A 20,915-nucleotide genomic window follows, 5' to 3' on the forward strand; every position below is an offset into this window, starting at 1 on the left:
TCCAGCATGGCTGAGATGGCTGAAACATGATCTGTTTACAAGTACCGATTATATTGAGACAATAGCAGCAGCATATGATAGACCAGGGGTGCCCAACCCTGTTCCTGGAGATCCACCTTCCTGCAGAGTTTAGCTCCAACCCTGATCAAACACACCTGTCTGTAATTATCAAGTGCTCCTTCAGATCCTAATTAGTTGGTTCAGATGTCTTTGATCAGGGTTGGAGCTGAACTCTGCAGGAAGGTAGATCTCCAGGACCAGGGTTGAGCACCCCTGTGATAGACAGTAATAATTACAGTAACACTTTTGAATGGGGAGCACATGTTCACTGTTAACTAAGAGTTTTCCCTGAACAAACCTTATTTGCTGCTTAGTAAATTAGTTGTTAAGTTATTTGGTAGGATTAAGGGATCTTAAAATATGATCATGCAGAATAAGGCATTAAGGCAAGACACTGCAGGTGAATAGGGTAAAAAATAAATAAATAAATAAATAAATAATAGTTATTGCCTTACCCAGTTGATTGATTACACTAATAATTGCAAACATTTTTTGTATTACAAGTTTTCTAAAATGTTAGGTTTAAATATGCAAATGAGGCATTATTTAATGAAATATGTGCTAATTTGCATACTTTCTAGTACCTAAATATAAACACTGGATGAAGTGAGTTTCAAAATTCTTGCTTTTTTTTAAAATTTATTTTATTGTATTTTTTTTTTTTTTTTGACATATTAGAGTCAAAAGTTTTTACAGAGGGAATTTTGGGTTTCTCATTTTTGTCTTTCTTATAACAGACAGAAAACAATATATTTTCACAGTTTTTGGGGGGAATAAAATGTTGTATATAATCAAGCAAATTATATTAAAATATAAAGTTTGGTGTGTGTATGTGCTACTAAAGTGGAGCTTTATGGCAGTGTAGGAGAAAAAAACTAATTTTGAGAAATTGAAATAACTAGATAAAGTGCTATACAAGAACCACTTAACAGTGTCTTTTGGATGTTTTCTTTCTGTCCGAAAAAAAAAAAAAACACTTAATGAAAAAAAAAAAGCCCAAAATCTCAAACTTGACAGGTGCATGAAAAAACTGTTTTTGCTTACAGTGTCTCCCCTTAATATGTGCTTTACAAGTACTAATAAAAAGCTAATATGCTAATAATAGGCATGCTAATAAGCAACTAGTTAATAGTGAAAACTGTTCTTTAAAATAAAGTGTTACCAAAAGGAATAAGACCTTATGTCTACTAACTTGCCTAATAATAAAGATATATTTTTATAATGAGATGTAGATTATATATTCAAATTTGCATTTTATATATTCAAGATTTATAAATATGCATTCTGATTTAGAATTATATAGTCAGAAAATAACTATTGACACTTTACATTTATATATTCAAACTTATAACTACATGGTCGAATTTACTTCTATTTACTATTATACTATTTATTAAGATTTCAATATAGATTTACTTATATTCATGATTTACATTTATACATTCTGATTTACTTCTATATATTCAAACTTACAACTATTCTGATTTACATTTATAGGTTCTGATTTACTTTTACATATTCACAATTTACATTTATATATTCAGACTTTATATAATTGTTTCCTGTTTGATTATCTATCTATCTATCTATGAATTGATAGCAGATCATCCTAGATGGAACATTTAAGATCTACAAACTACATACACTATCCGTAAAAAGTTAAGGGTTAGTAAAGAAAAGAAAAGAGTACTTTAATTTAACAGAGATGCATTCAATTGTCCAAAATTGACAGTAAAGACATTTATAATGTTACAAAAGCTTTCCATTTCAAATAAATGCTTTTTTAAATTGTCATCAAAGAATATTAAAACAGTGTCATGATTTCCACAAAGTATTAATCATCATAAACTTCTTAACACTTATAATAAAAAACATTACTAATAATAAATGAACACCAAATCAACATAATGATTTATGGATTATGTGGCACTGAAGACTAGTGTGGACACTGACACAATCCATCGGCACAGTCACACAAGCAAATACATACAAATCAATTCCGCAGTGTAACTAATCCTACATTTGATAGAAACGCGTCATCAGTGAAATATCATTGTGCAGTTAAGTGAGTGTGTTAACATGTTCCACAAGAGTGTCAGCATTGTGGCGTGTGCTAATGGCTTTCGTGCATCATATGTCATGTCGCTTCATCTGCAAGAGTCAACGACAGAGCTTTTACTGTACCATCCTCGATCAGCTATAGTTTGTGATGCGAAAAACATGAAAAAGGCGCCTGAACTAGAAAGACCAAAGTAATAGAGCTGAAAAGGTGATGCCCACTACTGTTGAGTGACGTGCTGACAACCACAAACCTCAAAATGAAATGTGGAGGCAATACATAAATGCAGAAATAAATGCGTAAATAAATAAATAAATATTTAAATAAATAATAAAATAAATAAATAAATAAATATTTAAATAAATAAAAAGTAAAATAAAAAATACATATTTTTAATAAATATTTATACATTTATTTATGCTTTCAATAATTAAATGATGCATTTAACGATTTATTTATATATTTCAACATTTATTTAATTATTTAATTTTGAGTAATTTGGCCCTCCATAGAATAATGACTGCTTAAAATTATATTTTAAAATATATTAAAATAGACAAATAGAGTTATTTTAATCTGCGAAAATATTTTACACTTTATTTATTTATTTGTTTATTCAAGAACTTTTCAACACTTATAATAAAAAACATTATTAATAGTAACTGAACACCAAATCAACATAATGATTTATGGATTATGTGGCGCTGAGGACTAGAATAATGATTGCTTCAAATTATATTTTAAAATATATTAAAATAGACAAATAGAGTTATTTTAAACTGTAGAAATATTTTACACTTTATTTATTTATTTGTTTGTTTATTCAAAAACTTCTCAACACTTACAATAAAAAACATTATTAATAATAACTGAACACCAAATCAACATAATGATTTATGGATTATGTGGCACTGAAGACTAGAATAATGACTGCTTAAAATTATATTTTTAAATATATTAAAAATAGACAGAGTTATTTTAAACTGCAAAAAAATATTTTACACTTTATTTATTTATTTATTTATTTGTTTGTTTATTCAAAAACGTCTCAACACTTATAATAAAAAAAAACATTATTAATAATAACTGAACACCAAATCAACATAATGATTTATGGATTATGTGGCACTGAAGACTAGAATAATGACTGCTTAAAATTATATTTTTAAATATATTAAAAATAGACAAATAGAGTTATTTTAAACTGCAAAAAAAAAAAATATTTTACATTTTATTTATCTGTTTGTTGATTTATTTATTTATTTATTTATTTATTCAAGAACTTTTCAACACTTGAAAAGCATAATAAAAAACATTATTAATAATAACTGAACACCAAATCATAATGATTCATGGATTATGTGGCACTGAAGACTATTATAATGACTGCTTAAAATTATATTTTAAATAGTAATCTGCAATAATATTTCACACTTTATTTATTTATTTATTTATTCATTTGAGCATAAAAAATAATAAAAAAAACAACTTTTCCAAATGTTTGACTGTTAGTGTATTTATAGATTCATAAGCATATAAATCATCTTTAACCTTGATCTGTTCAAATTCACTTTCAGGCTGTAATACACTACACATATTTTGCACAGATTTTTGCCCCAAATTACCATGTGGAGAGACAAGTCTACTCAGCGCGAGTTGCTGAAAGTCAGAGCCAGTCTGCAGACTGATATCTGCAGATATTTTACTACCTTTATGTTTGTGGTCCCCGAGACACCAGTTAACCTATTATTATTTTCTCTTCAGATTATTTTAATATGTTCCTCTAACCAAGTGAAAACCCATTAAGAAAAATATTTTTAAAGCTACATACATTGTATATTGTGTGTTGTGTATCTTTTGCCAAAAAGATTTACAGTATGAGTTTTAATAGTGAAATAGTGATGCTAAATGTGAAATAATTAATACTAAATAATGTTTTAATAGTGAAATAGTGATGCTAAATGTGAAATAATTAATACTAAATAATGTTTTAATAGTGAAATAGTGATGTTAAAATAGTGATGTTGTTACATTAAGGGTAAAAACAGGCCTAAAACAATTCTGCTTTCTCTCTCAGGAAAGACATTGTCTTAATTAACCAACGTACCAATGTTTCAATTATTACGTGTGTCCCCCATCCCTGAATGTTTTTCATTACCCTATTAGCTTACATGTCTTGTCCACTCAGTCCTGCTCAAGAAACACATGCCATCTTGCAGAGTTCGTAGCCACAATCATGCTGCTGCTATTTTCAACTAAACCACGATGCTTAACTGATTAAAATGAGTTTGATTAGAGTTTGACCAGCTTTTGGAAAAGAGCAAAACACATAACGCAGGAGCGAATGTCCTGTCAGCGCTGACGGTGGGCGGTTCCCAGCGGCGGCTCCAGCCAATCAGAGAGCTGTAATTGATTGCTCAGCTGTCAAGCGTCCTTCAGTGCGGCGCTGCGGTCTGTGAACTTCACTGACCGCAAAACAAGCGAGAAACTCCCTCACCGCAACGAGTCCCACCGCGCTTGGATTTTACAAAAGTGGGAGACTGTACAATCCTTGGCAGTGTTCTGAGACTGTACAGTCACTTTTGCCGTGCTGGTGGACTCTATTGTATTTTCACGATCAGTTGTGCGTCCTTTTCTGTTATTAACGCGCGCGTTCGCGGCGGTTTGGAGCGTGTCCTGTTTGCACAGAGACAGGACTGCTGTTCAACTGCGGGAATTACGAGGGCACAGAGATGACAGCCGAGAAAGAGAAGAAGAGGTAAGTTCAGCGGGCTGTGAGTAATATTCCCTGTGCTGTAAACAATGCAACTGTTGCGCGCAGTTCATTTTCATGGAGCCGCAGCAACAAGTGAATCTCTGTGTGAAACTCTAACGCGCTGCTGCGGCTCAAAGCCACAGACGCTCACTGCTTACTTTACTAAGGACAACCACACGAAAGAAAGAAAGACAAATGTCATGTTTTTTTTTTTTTTGGACATGTTAAGACTAAAAATGGTGCTTCTTGTTAATATTTTGTGGGCTACGAATCAACTACAATGCCTGAGTTACTGCAAGTAAACATTTAAAATATTTCCTTACTGATAATTGAAAGTATTCGCAGTAACAGTAGTTTGTAGGAATGTGAGAGAACGTCATGAAATTTTATTTTAATTATTTATATTTTTTATATTTATTTATGGATCTATTTATTTATTTATTTTCAGAAAAAAAAGAAATATATAGTCCTGTGCTGAAATCAGCTGAAAACGTGACGTTTTTTTTTATTATTTTTATATTTTAATGTAGCTAAAATATAATTTTAAAATAGAATTATTGATATTCTGTATTTTATATGCGTCACTAAGCTTTTATAATAGTAATGATAATGATAATTATTATTATTAATTATTATACATTATTGTCTGAAATTGTTAATAATGGTACATTGTAAAAATATTTACATCATTATATTAAAACTATTAAAAAATGAGTTTTTTTTTCTTTTTAACTTGAATTTGTGGCATTTCTACTCAGTTTTATGAGTTTAATTAAACTGTCTTTGTTACTAAACTCAAAGTGGTTTGTGACTTTGGCAAGACTTTGATTTTTGAGGTACCAATTTTTAAGGTAGCACCACATTTAAGGTAGCAATTTATCTTATTTAAAAGTTTAAGCTATAGTGGGTTAAAGTGTATTACAGCGAACAAAATATACACTACCGGTCAAAAGTTTTTGAACAGTAAGATTTTAAAGAAATCTCTTCTGCTCACCGAGCCTGCATTTATTAGATCCAAAGCACAGCAAAAACTTCTGAAATATTTTTACTATTTAAAATAACTGTTTTCTATTTGAATATATTTTAAAATATAATTTATTTCTGTGATCAAATCTAAATTTTTAGTACCATTGCTCGTTTTCAGTGTCACATGATCCTTCGGAAATCATTCTAAGATGTTGATTTGCATAGAAATGATAGAAATTAGTGATTTTATTTAGCAAGGATGCTTTAAATTGATTAAAAGTGATATTAAAGACATTTATAAGGTTACAAAAGAACTTTCTATTCATCAAAAAAAATCTACTCAGCTGTTTTCAACATATTAATAAATGTTTTTGAGTAGCAAATCAGAATATTAGAATGATTTCTGAAAGATCATGTGACTGGAGTAATGATGAAAAAAAAATTCAGCTTTCAAATCACAGGAATAAATTATATTTTAACATATGTTCAAATAGAAAAGTTATTTTAAATAATAAAAATATTTAAAAATTGTTCTGTTTTTGCTGTACCTTGAATCAAATAAATGCAGGCTTGGTGAGCAGAAGAGACTTCTTTAAAACCTTACTGTTCAAAAACTTTTGACCGGTAGCGTAGACAGTTTTTATTGAACACACACTTATTAGATAGCATGCTAATAGGCTATAAAATGAGCTGTACATACATAGTCTGGAAAACATTGTCAACTTTGAGACGTCATGTATATCTGTGAAGATTAAAGAGTACTAATGAGAGAATAATAGAGAATGTGTTTGTGCGTGTGTAACAGCCCCTAAAGCGCCTTGAAGTCTGCCTCATCCTCGTGACAGTTCTTCCCTAACAAGCTTTCTGCCCCTTATCTGATCAATCTCAGAGTGGCAGAACATAACCAAACATTGCTACTAAACTCAAATGAAAATGAATGTATCTCTACAGGAGCGATTTCGGATTCAGAAAGGGTGCAAAACCTTTAACCTCAAGACACAAGACTGTGATCCTACCAGTCACCGGTCACAGACTATGAGACATGTAAGATAAAACACAAGGGGCCAAGAAGGGATGTGTTTATGTGTAGGTGTGCGAGTATGTATTTGTTTCTGTCTGTCTATACTGAACCCATATGTTTTGGTGGTTTACTGTTGGTAGCAGAGAGATAAGATCAACCCCGACATGTTTTATATATATTATGGAATGTTTGTATTCATGCATGTTGTGTAAGATAGATAGAGCCCCCTTTTTTTGGCCCCATGTGTATATCATGAGCTTTAGAAGAATATAGTGATGCACCGAAATGAATTTTTTCCGAAACACCAAAACTTTCGTTTTTCACTTTTTTTTTTTTTTACATTTTCATTTACCTGAAAACTTAAACTGAAAATAGTGTTTATTTACTAATCAATGAATCCAATCCATCAGAAAAGTGTTGATTAAACATCACCGTTTCAGCCCTCCAAAATTGTTTCAAATGTATCATTTCAGTTGCCAGAAAGTTGGTGCATTACTAATATGGTTTATCAGAAGCACAATTATGAGCTGTTTCCAACTACAAGGCACAACTAAATTAAGCAAACCTCTAATGAAGTCACTGGTAAAGTAATCATCAAGTATTTGTGCGCTTCTCAGTAGGACTGAATTGATTGCTCTAGCGTTATAATTCATGCAGGGTGGCTTTTTGATAGTCATTGCGGGCTCTTTTTGCTCATCATTTGTTGTAGTTCTCCATTACGTCAGCCTGAATCATCAGGCTTTGTCTTTGGTTCGTTTTGTGCCTGAGTTCGCAAACGGTGCAGTGGCTCATTTGCGAAGAGAAGGGCTGTGTTTTGTGATGGGCTCTTGTTAGCTCCCTCAGGCTGAGAGCTGGCCATTAGCCTGATGTAACTTGTGCACATGTTTCAGAGCATTGTTCTGTGCTCTACTGCAGCATAACCACTTACCTGCACCTAGTTACCTAACCCCAGATTGGCGTCTAAGATTTACTAAACGGTGCCAATTAGCATGAGACCGCCATTCCATTAAAGCCTCAAAAATAACTGTCTTTATGCCTTATCATAGCTAGTTTTTCACTGCGTGTCTTTAGTGCAATGTGATGGCAGTTTTTAATGCCAAAAGAGGGTTCGTCTAGCACAAGCTACTGTATAAGTGAGTGTTGCCCTAAAACTCTTCATGCAAAAAAGAAAGTTGTTCACCTTGTTATTGACAACTCATAAATGTTGAACTCACGAACCTGCAAAAACATATAAAAAACAAACGTCATTTTAGCTTGCTCCTACAAGTCTTTGAGCTCTTTGATTGTGACTCATGCTTCACGGTACTCGCTCACGAGCGTTTGCATTGCAAACGCAATGCCGTACCAGGTGAGCTATTGAGCACGTTTACGACGTTAGAGAAGACTTATAGATTTGATTACGTGATGCAAACATCAAAACGTATTTCTTTACAAATCACGCACAGTGGTAAATGTGTTTTTAGGTTAAAACTTCATATTGTGCAAGGAGCTTAGTCTTTATTGTCTGCCCCTGTAATCATATTGTGTATGAAATGGAATAAAAGTTGTTTTACTAGTGTTCATTTCAACTGGAAACTGTAGTGAATTGTATGTATTGGTATGTTTTTGGAGGCTTGCTGAAGTGTAGATAGAGGCACTTTTTCCAAGAGCCTCAAAGGTTGGTTGTGTTCCATCACTTACAGTTTCTGGGCATCGCTTTGAGTAGTTTCAGGGGTCTCGGAGCATTTTGCAAGACGTTTGGCTTGTACCGCACTGTTAGTGAAGTTTCTATGAATTCAGGCCATAAATTTGTTTATAACATCATTTGTGAAAGCAAAAATACTTGCAGTTCTTATAATACCAAATATATTTGGCCATTACAGGCATAAAAAAGTTGGAATTGGTAAGATTTATTTATTTATTTATTTATTTAATATTATACAAGCCAAAAATGACCTTTTCTATATTATTTTAAAATGTATTTATTTAATTTAGTTTATTTATAATGTATTTATTATGATTTATTCTTGTGATGCAAATCTGAACAGTAATATTGTGAAATTTAAAACAACTGTTTATATTTGAAAATATGGTCCCACTTTATATTAAGTGGCCTTAACTACTATGTAATTACATAAAAAAATAAGTACAATGTACTTATTGTACATTGTACTTGTTCATATTGTTCATACTGTATTGCAAAACACTTTTGCTGCAATTAAGGTTGGATACGGGTAAGGTTAGGGACAGGTTTGGTGGTATGGGTATATTTAAGAGTGGGTAAAGTGTAAGGGATGGGTCAACAGTGTAATTATAAATGTAATTACAGAAATTTTTCAAAGATGTAATTACATGCAGGTATTTTTTTAAAAATAAGTACAATGTAAAAACATGTATGTACACAATAAATGCAAGGTATCAAATGATTAATTTAAACATAAGCACATAGTAGTTAAGGCCACCTAATATGAAGTGGGACCGAAAATATTTTTAAATAATTCTTTTTTTTAGCATTTTTTTCTGCATGATTAGCTGCAGAAGAAATTTTTTTTATCAATGTTAAAAACAGTTCTGCTGCAATGATAAAATATTTTTATGGAAACCATGATGCATTTTTTAAAAATAGAAAGTTCATAAAAATAGTCTTTGTAACAGTTTTGAATTTTTTTTTTAATGCATTTTTTTATATTTATGCACCCTCGCTAAATAAAAGTATTTCTTAAAAAAATCCAATAATAGTTCATGATTAGCTGGCAATGATCTAAAGTGCAGGTGTTAGAAATAAGTGAATCATGGATTAGTCGACTAGTCAATACAAGTGCTACCTTTGGAGAACCATATACATTAAGTACTGTTATCTATAACTATTTTTCTGAGAATATAAAATTAAATAACAGTTTAGCATTTCTAATTTAAGCTTAAGGGAGAAAAAAGATGGTAAAGGCAACATGAGGCATTATTTGCACCCTTTTTTATTCACATTCATGATATATTGTGTATATATGTAAGTCTTTCAAAAACAGGAGTCTCAATGACAAAAATTGACTTACAAGGTTGCTTATAAGGTAAATGTATGCATTTTTCTGCAGTTTATGCTGTGAATACATATTTGCAAAGCGTATGTTTTTTTACCTTAGCAATATTTATTTTATTTTATTTTATTTTATTTTATTTTATTTTTTTTATTATTTTATTTTATTTTATTTATATTTTATTTTATTTTTCAGTTCAAACTTTCATTTCAGACTTTGTTTCACTGAGTCAAACTCGTTTGTGCAATTACTCAGCCTGACGGAAGCCTCACATTGTTCATTTATCTGGACATTTTAGTAAAAATATGTGTAAACGCATATTTATCAATATATGTTGACATATATATATATACAAACTATTACTATATTTTGCTTCATGCCCATTTCTTCTAAATTCTTGACTGCATTGCCATGTTTGTAGCCAACAATATTTAAATTAGTGAAATGATGTTCCCCTGAAAATCAATACTTAAACCCTTTCAAGAGTCTTTACATTGACATATTTATCAAATATCATCAAAAAGGCTCCAAGGTTTTTCCTGTTTGTGTCATTTGTAGGTATCAGCGATGGGCATTTAAGACTTTTGTTTTCATAGGAGAATCCAAGATATGAGACTTTGGTGGAGAAATTCAAAGAGCCTCCCAGCTGTAGGACTTGTCTAAACAGAAATGTGCAGTTTATTGTGACAGGATCTCTAGAGAGGGTCTGAATGGAGACTTCATAGTCCCACCCTCGGCTAACGGCAGGGGTGCGAGGCACTGCTCTCGGTCTGGGAGCTTATTTTCTCCATCTCTTTTTCTTGTTTTTCTCCGTCTTACTCCAGTCTTTCTGCTCGCCTGTGATTCCGTATCTCTCCCATCTTCTCTTTCTTAAGGCATACTGATCTTTACCAGTGTTTTTCCACTCTTTGGCTCCTCCAGACCACTGTCTCCTGTCGCTTCCTGTTAGCTAACCCCATTCTTCCTCCTGCTGCATACTTCACTGTCACATCAAGTTCTAACATCAGCTGCTTCCAGATGAACTTTACTCTCATTACCCTTTTTTGGTCCCCATCACTTAACTACGTCATCGACAATCACAGTAAACTTTGGCCCCGATTTCCTATAATTGCGTAGAACTCCTGAAAATTAGATCTATGAGTAAACGTGAGCTTGGCGGAAATTGAGCGTCATCTCAATTACCCAAATTCATTGCGTAGCAAGTGTTGTTTTTTTCCTTTTTTGTGTGGGTAAATTTGATATCAAGCAATATTGTTTTTAAAATCGATTTATATTTCCAGAGGAAGCATAGTTTTATTGCAAGTAAAATGCAATAAAATCTGACAATACAGTACATGGTGATAAAGAGCAATATTTATCTACATCTATTTTCATTAAAGCATTTAAATACATTAATAATGTGAGGCTTTTGCAGGGATTCTTTTTGAGAGTTTGATTCCCTGAAACAGTTTAAACTAAATGAATCAGACTTGGAAACTTAAAAACTTAAAAAAAAAAAAAGGCTTCAAAAATGTAGCAAATTTTTGGTATGAATAAAGTCAACATGAAATTAAAACTGTCCACTTTTTCCAAGTTTTTTTTTTTTTTTTTTTTTTAAGTTTAGGGCATCATCAGGTTTTGAAAATGTTGTAATTAATAAATATATTTTTGTAATTATAACTTATATATTTAGATGACTATACAGATTATTTAAGTGAATAATAATAAATAATAATAATAATAAATAATCTGTATTATCTAAATCTATAGATTATACATTTAAAAAAATATTAAATTATAATATATTTTATTCATATATTTTATTAGTAAACATGAATTAATAGATGTGAATTTTAGAATTTTGAAGTTCTTTTTTTATATTATACGTTTTAAAAAATATATTTTAGATTTTATACATATATTTTATTAGTAAAATGTAGGCATGAATTTTGTAGGCTTTTTTATGGACTATACATGATAAAATATATATTTTGTTATATTTTATACATGTTTGTGTAGTAGTCAAATGTAGGCATATATTTTAGAATTTTGTAGTCCATTTTTTAAAAATAGATTATACATTTTAAACATATATTTTGTTGTTGTTGTTGTTGTTGTTATTATTATTATTATTATTATTATTATTATTATTATTATTATTATACACTTGAATTCTGTAAATGTCCAATAGCAAATACGCAAAAATTTAATTCTGAGAAAGAAAGTGTATTCTTAATTTTTTTTTTTTAATTTAGATTTTTTTTTGTTTGCTTTAGACACTGTAATTAGTAATCATTAGTTGCAATGATTAAAAACATAATATGCGCATTTAATATTAATATTTTTGTTATTTATGTAAATGTGTTTTTTGTTTTATAATCAAAATATTTTAATATAATATAATATAATATAATATAATATTATAGTGCTGTAAAAATTGAATTGAATTGAATGGTGTCTTTAAAGAATCCTATGTGCTGGAACAGCTGAGTGCGTGTTGTGTGCTGTGTCTCTATACGTGTATATATGTGTTGCGCTATGTCCGCCTTGCCGCTTTGCCGTCAGCATGACGTGGACTCCATCCATTGCTGTGATGTTTCCTCTCCTGGTCGAGAGGGTTGTGCCGACGATGGTTGTTTGGTTGAGTTTGAGAACATTCTGTTCCAAAGGATCAGAGATTAGCCTGGACCACATTGTTCTCTGTTTGTATTTAGCAAGATGCCAGAACGACAGGAAAACAGACTGTGAGCAAGCTTTGGTGTTTCTCATTAGAATAAAGTGCACCTGCACTTCACCTCTGCTACGTTATACATTAACAAAGCCAGTCCGCCATTGACCTGAGGTGAATTTACATGTGGCCGGACCCATGGTTTATAATGATAATGTGTTTACAACACATACTAAGCTTGAAGAAGGGTATTATTTTTCTGTGTTGATTTGAACCCAGTTGAAAAAGACAGCAAAATGAAATCCATCATCCAAATTATTACTCAACCTCATGTCATTTCAAATTGTGAAGTCCAAGCTGCTTGTTTCCATACATCGAAAATTGACCAGATCACCGATCTGTCGTTTGACGTCACATTGTCTTCACTGATGTTATAAATTTATGAATCTATATAACTTCATATCTAAATGTGTGCCAAGAGTAACCAGGACAAAAACTTCTTCTGCTTTATTTCCAGTTTAACCAGATGAATTTGATTTAGAAACTAAGAATAAATAATGAAAAAATAAATAAATAAATAAAAAATAAAAAAACACAGTAGCTCTTTCATCAAGAAAATATTTGAAATTTTAAATAAAAAAGTGGAAACAAATAAAAGGTTTACATTTATTTTAAAAATTAAAAAAAGTATGTCTACATTTACTAATAAAATATGTATAAAATTTTACAAAATATATTTTTTTAAAATGTATAAAAATGACTACAAAATTCTAAAATTCATGCCTACATTTTACTAATAAAATATATGTATAAACTGACACAATCTATATATTTTTAATTTATGATCTATTCAAAAGTTTACCTCAAATTCTAAAATTCATGGCTACATTTTACTAATAAAATGTATGTATAAACTATGACAAAATATCTATATTTTTAATGTATGATCTATTCAAAAATTGACAACAAATTCTAAAATTCATGCCTACATTTTACTATTAAAATACATGTATAAAAAATTACTAAATATATTTTTAAAAATTAATCTCTCTGTCTCTCTCTCTCTATTTCTCTCTCTCTCTATATATGAAGAGTTCAGATGCAAAAGTATCTAAATCCATCTGACGTATTTCCACAAAATTAGCATTTCTTTCTGGCTACTTTGTATAAGTTTCTATGTAAGTACTGGTACTTCTGATTGGGCTGAGGCTGGAATTTAGCAAGTTTGAAGTAAAAGTAATTGATGGATGTGTAATATGTGTCGAGAGCATTTACTCAGTATCATTGTCTCATTTTTGACTGAGATGGATATGTGTGTGTGTGTGTGTCATTTATTGGTTGAACCAATATATTAAAAACATTTAGTAACTCTGAGTAATTCTGAGTCCTGAGTAACATGTACACAAGTATGAATGTTGTCCAAAAAAAAAAAAAAAAAAAAAAAAAACACTTTGTGTTTCATAGTCAGACTGGTTTAGAACAACATGAGAGTGAGAATGTGGTGACTTAATTTTTTTTTTTTTTTTTTAGACTAGGGTAGACTCTCCCTTTAAAGGGCAAAATGTAACTGGTGAGATGTGAAAAGCTTTGCAGCGCTGCACCTTGCACCCTGTTACCCATCAACTGTTTGCTCTGTTCACAAACACTCGAGGGCCTGGGGGTTTGTGTCTGGACTTTTAGCATCTGGCTGCTGTGTCCTAAAGCACAGAGCTGTTTGTTATGAAAATAGTTGTGTGACAGGACAGCAGATGGCTGCGGCCGACACTTCTACTTCTACCTGAGGCTACGCAGTGACATCTATTCTCCACTGACAATATGATTAAAATCAAGCAGAGAGACAAGTGAGGAGGGGGAGGTGTAATGACCCTGTCAATCCGAAATCAGTGACTGGTGAGGCCTGCCGTACTACATACCTGTTTTGACATTTAGTCAAACTGCTCTTCTTTCACACTATAAATGAAAGTTCTATCAACATTTCCCCTCATTTGATTCAAAACCTGGAAGATTTGTCAAAGTTGTTCAGTGTCCAAGTTGCTCTTTTCTATTGATTTTTCTATGCTCTTTTTTTTTTTTTTAAACAAAAAAGAAAAAAAATACATAAGCGGTCTATGTACCACATGTGCTAGATGTTATCAGAAGCAGTTTAATTTGAATAGCATTGTGCTATTATAATTTAATTTAATTTAATTTAATTTTTTTTATTATTTTTTTTTATTTTAATTTAATCTTTTTCCTTTTATTTTATTTTTACTTTTATTTAGTTGTAGTAATTGATGTCTTTTGTCATTTTTAGGAGTTAGTTTTTATTAATTAGTTTTTCAATATGTCAACATTTTAAGTGGATCAAAACCTTTTATCAAAGTTGTCCTAAAACCAAAACAATACCTGTTCTTGTCTTTGATAAACAACATTGACAACTTTGATGAACTTTTTTGATCTACTTCAAATGTTGACTACTATATATATATATATAATTATATATATATATATATATATATATATATATATATATATATACTAAATTCTACCATTCATGCCTACATTTTACTAATAAAAATTATGTATAAACTACAACAAAATATATTTTATGACATTTATAATCTATAAAAAAATACTACAAAGTTTTTTTTGTTTTAGCTATTTTAGTACTATTTTAGTAGTAGTAAGTTAATCTAAATGAAACTGATAAATGTTAGCTGAAAAAAAGTAAAATTGTTAAAAGACATTTTATTTCGGTTAGTGTTATTTTGTTAAAAGTGACACGTATTTTCTATTTTTCTGGTTTTCATTTTAGTTAATTATTATCATGTTCATATAAAACATATTAAATATAACAATATATATATTTTCTCAATTTATAATCATTAAAAAATGACTAAAGAAATCTAAAATTCATGTCTACTTTACTAATAAATATATATATATATATATATATATATATATATATATATTTTTTTTTTTTTTAATTATAATTTTTTTAAAAAGTAGTACAAAATTCTTATATATATAATTTTTTTATTTATTTATTTATTTCATTTCAGTTATTTTTTTATTCAAGCTAATCTAAATAAAATTGATAAATGTTAGCTGAAAAAAAGTTTAAAATGAATTTTATTTCAGTTAATGTTATTTTGTTTAAAGTAACAAATGTTTTATGTTTTTTGGTTTTCATTTTATTTCACAATTATTGTCTTTTTCAAGTCGTATATTAGATAAAAATTAGATGGGACAAACTCAAAGGAAAAAAAAAAAAACTTATTTCAGTCAGTTGAACCACTTCTAAATTAAATTTTTAAAGTTAACGTACCAAAATTAGTTAAACTAAGACTGTTATAAAAATAAAGCTAAATAGAAATATTTAAACCAAAAATAACTCAATAATAAAAGCACATAACAATATTAAAACCTTAAACTTAAACACACGTGAAAAAACGAAAATCTAAAAAATAAAAGCTACATTTAAAATATTTATAAAAGCATTTTATACAAGACATCAAAAGTTTAAATTATTCATGTTTTGTGCAGCATGGGGGTAATCTTAATTAGGTGAATTAACCCTTTAAGTAATAGCAGATCGTGTTTTCATTTTTATATTTATTGGCTTGTCAGTGATTAGTCTGGCAGTTAGTGCATATGATCTGACACAATGTGCTGCGGCACTTACACGAGATCCATCAAGATCTGTCTTGTGACATTTCCTGATTCCGTTCTGCCTCTCTCTCCATCATTTCCCGTCTTCTACACTATCATCTGTAGTGAAGTGAGCTAAAATTAAACAATTCGTAAATTGCATCACAGGTTTGTTTGTGTTGCAGTTTTTAAAGCTGTTGTTGGCTGAATTCTTGACTCTTTCCCGAGTACATGATGATGCAGTGCAGTGTAAAACAGTCATTTCTGTTAAATGCCAATTGCTGCATAGAAACATATGCATGGTATGTGCTTTATAGGGATCATTTGAAGTTACATCTCGGTTCATTCATGCACCATTAGTGTCTTGCAACTTTGAGTTTGAAAATAGTATGTTCTGATGCTGACTAAGATATGGTTCAGGTACAGGTTGTATAACACACTGTTACGCTCATGGGAGAATCAGTATTATGCATCAGGTCTCAAATATGTGGACCGTGATGATTCATCGTGCAAGTCTAAAATTGCATCATTGCTCATTTATCTCATGCTCTAGGAATTCCTTGAAAAAACGCCGAACATAGAAAAGACCCGCATCCACAGACTCGGTGAAGTGATTTCATGCTCTGAGAGTTAGCTTGAAAGATGTTGCTTTAAACTGGTATTGCGACTTACTAGTGCTGGGCGGTTTGACCAAAAATCTGTATCATTTTTTTGTTGTTGTTTTTTTGACGGTTTCACGGTTTATCACATTTTTTTCCCTGACTGTGCCTTTATATGAATCAGAATGCATGAGACAATTTCAGAACCACTGCATTTTAATCACAATCTAATCAAACTTGCTACATGTAGCATAAGCAGTTTTTGATGTAAATTAGATTGTATAATTGAACATTCTGAAGCAAAAACTGAATGCTCTGACTTTAGCTTTGTGAAATTATGCTTCATAAAACACATCTGCAATAAAATGAGACGCAAATTCACTCTCTGACAGCAGGTGGCGCTTATGGAACAGCAGAGATACAGTGTTTCCTTGGTTACTGATGTAACAAAGCAGCGGTGCGCTTTTAAAAACTACATTAATATGCATTATACGGAGGTAAGATGAAAATACCATCTACCCTTTTCTGAAGACAGTTAGTTCCACTCAGAGATGCATTTATATAAACCCCCACCCCAATTAAGTAGTTTTCACTAATGGTCAAGTGAGTTTGCTCTCCCTGCTACAGTATTTTCTCCTCTTTGTGTTCGTCTTCAGCATTTCTGGCTTCTGTTAATTACTGTTTACAGTTGGTTTATTTGCCCAGTAAAAGAATTAGCTGTGTGTGTGTGATATTAATAGTTATCCAACCATTAGTCAGCCAACCATGGTTTATTCTCCCATTTCAATACATGCTTGACAATTTTTAGGAATTTGATAATCATTACAAATGTGTTATATTATTTATTTTATTTTCTGCTAATTTAATCATAATATATAATCATCTGCAATTATATGAAAATAGTTAAAATAGAATTAAGTTATATAATTGTATGTTATAAATATATACGCAAATATTGTTTAAATGTTGGTCATTGGTCAGTTATTAATTAATTTATTTACATTTAAACGAATTTAATTAATACAATTTAATTAATTAACATTTTCAAATAACCCTGAATAAAAAAATGTATCACACAGAAATTTCCAAAGGAATATTAAAATGTTGATAATAAAAAATGCTTTTTAAAAAGAAAATTAGCATATTGATTTCTGAAGGATCATGTGACACTGAAGACTGGAGTAATGATGCTGAAAATTCAGTGCAATAAATTAATTTTTTTAATATATTAAAATAGAAAATAGTTTTTTTGAAATGGTCATATTTTACTATATTTTTGTTTCAAATATAACATTTTAAATTAAATAAGCTGTATGTACAATATTTTCTTTTCTTTCTTTTTTTTAAAGTTTAATAATTAAGGAGTTATATAAAAAGTTATATAAAAAGTTATATAAAAATTTATATAAAAAGTTATATAAAAAGTACACCAATTTCATATTATTTTTAAAGACATGAAATAAAAGTTAAGTTAAAATAAATAAATAAATGAAATGAAATGAGTTTATTAAATGTTTTGTTTATTTTATTATTTGATGTTATATACAAAATATTATATTATTTGATGCAATTAATTTTTTTATAACTGTATGAATTTATCTTGCATTTATGGAAGCCTGTTTCTGCCACTGAATAAATAATAATAATAATAATAATAAAAAAAGGTAATTTGGACTTTTTATTTCACAATTCTGACTTTTTTTCTCAAAGATGTGAGATATAAACTCATCACAGAATTGTGAAATATGAACTTGTAGTTCTGAGAACAGTCTTTTTTTGTGCGTTTATATCTCACAATTCTGAGAAAAAAAGTCTGAATTGTGAGATATAAACTCGTAATTGCAAGAAAAAAGTCAGTATTGTGATTTTTATATCATACAATCCTGAGAAAAAAAGTCAGAATTGTGAGTTTATACAGTACCTTGCAATTCTGACTTTATAACTTGCAAATTGCATGAGAAAAAAGTCAGAATTGTGAGATAAAATGTTTTTATTTAGTGGCGGAAACAGGCTTCCATATGTATCAATATATTTATGTAGGTTGTTACTTGTGCGACACTAAAGCCGTTTCGGATACTGAAGGTCAGCAGGTTCCTATAGAGGCCCGCTCACTATGAGGCTGGAATAGCTGGGGGGACAGCGCTTAATTTAGTGCATTTCACGCAAGGCAAATGAGCATTCTTCCAGTCATAAGGTGGAGTGTCATTGTTTGCATGCCTGAATAGGTCAAGACTGCTTAGTCAGGTTTCGTGTTTACGTTTATGGCTACTCCCGTGCCGTGCGACCGTTTTATCATTAACACATCTGTGAGCGCGAGGCCGTCGGTCCACCTGTTCCTCTCACCTGCTAAACATAGTTCAGGTCAGTAGCTCTGTTAAGTTGGTTAATCTATTTATTTGCGGCTTTGTTAGGATCCGAAAGCAGCTCATATTTCAGCTGCAGCTGCGTGACTTCAGGAATCTCATACAGGAGCTCATCTGTCAAACTGAAATAGATAACGTCCGCATGACAGGTTGACGTCTATCGCTCTTGCGTTAAATACTTTGAATTCTTGGTTGGGACGGTTCGGCAGCATGTGAATAGTTCTGTTGGATACTCTGCTTTGAGTTTCACTGTTTGTTTTTGTTGTTCAGGTTGGGTTGGAATTGATGTTACTGTTTGCGCAAGTACAAAGGTGCAAGTGATATTACAAAGTGATCTCAAATAGAAAATAAACCCTGTTACTTGAAAATTAGAATGCATTGCTAATGCTTAGTTTTTAATAAATGGAGCCTAATTGTGGTTTAGGTGGACATTACGTCTTAAGGTGCCATTGCGCTAAACTTGTTGCTTGAACTTCCATTTCCAGACATGTGAAGACAGGAAAGCGGAAACGCAATCATATGTAAGGAAGTTTTGTCTTGCTGTGACCTCATTTCAAGAAAATTATGTTTGACCAACAGGATTTTAACGTCACACTGAATGTGCAATTACACAGAAATACTTTGACGACAGATTTTACAGAATTTTGTCTTCTTAATAATTTTCTCTGCGTTTCAAGCAGGGACAGGAGAAATAGTTTCAACATCCTTACACATGTCAACAGTGTCAATTATGTTCAGTTTGTCTGAGATTGATTTGCAAAGTGCAGCATTTTTGCTTTTAGTGTAAACAGACATGTTACTTGTTGCATCATGCCTGCTTAACATTGTTCAGATTGCTCCAGGTCTCTGAATTGAACCAGTTACTCTTCTAGACTAGTATTATTTTACCTATGGACAGGTCTTGTTCATTAACCTTTTACAATATAGCTGAAATTAATCCCCATTACACTTCAAATGAGTGTCACTTATAAATATATACAGTTTCATTAGCTGGGTTTCCATCCAGAGTTGGACAAATGGACAAAAAACTGGAAAAAAACATTTGCGAATAAGCACTGTTTCCATCCAATGACTCAAAGAGAACAAAATTGTCACTTCCTGATAAACTGGCACTAAATATCCCTAAGAAAAGTAGAATATAATCATTTGCATATATAACAAATTACTTGCGTCTCAGAGCGAGCAGACGAAACACAATAAAAGCGGTCATAGTTTACAGAGGTGTTTGGGAACGCAGTCGTGTAAGACAGTTGTGGGAGGAAATACTTTGATAACAGATATCATTTAAAAATAACCATAACAACATTTCAAATACTGGTTTGTCAAATTATGCCGTCTCATAGTGCAAAGTCACATGACATTTTTGATGCACATAGAGGAATTAACTCGGTAAATGTGTTTCCATCTCCCTTTATTGACTGTTTTTTGCACACATTAAAAACCACCTCAAGTGAGCGTAAAAAAAAATAATTTTGCAAATTAAGGAATTTCCTTTCGAAATTTGGTGTTTCCATCACTCATTTATTATATGCGATACTTCAAAATGCACATAAAAACAGGGTGATGGAAACATAGCTATTGAATAAGTATATACATATAAGTTTATGACATATGGCTTGATGAGACACATTTTACGGTGCCACTTTATATTAGGTGGCCTTAACTACTATGTACTTGCATCAAAAAATAAGTACAATGTCATTATTGTGTTCATATTGTATTGCTAAACACTTTTGCTTCTATTAAGGTGGGATACGGGTAAGGTTAGGGACAGGTTTGGTGGTATGGGTATGTTTAAGGGTGG

The 20,915-nt window shown here is 30.8% G+C and overlaps 1 protein-coding gene across 1 annotated transcript in view; it reads left to right on the forward strand.

Annotated features, from left to right (window-relative positions):
• Positions 1 to 4,566: 4,566 nt before the first annotated feature.
• Positions 4,567 to 20,915, forward strand: part of epas1b (endothelial PAS domain protein 1b) — a 56,246-nt gene continuing 39,897 nt past the window's right edge. Inside the window, exon 1 of the mRNA XM_051125427.1 lies at positions 4,567 to 4,877. Within this exon, the coding sequence (XP_050981384.1) occupies positions 4,852 to 4,877 (26 nt within the window). The 5' untranslated portion in view covers positions 4,567 to 4,851. The remainder of the gene's footprint in view (positions 4,878 to 20,915) is intronic.

The sequence above is a fragment of the Labeo rohita genome, chromosome 13, assembly GCF_022985175.1.
Source record: "Labeo rohita strain BAU-BD-2019 chromosome 13, IGBB_LRoh.1.0, whole genome shotgun sequence".
Taxonomy (NCBI): Eukaryota; Metazoa; Chordata; class Actinopteri; order Cypriniformes; family Cyprinidae; genus Labeo; species Labeo rohita.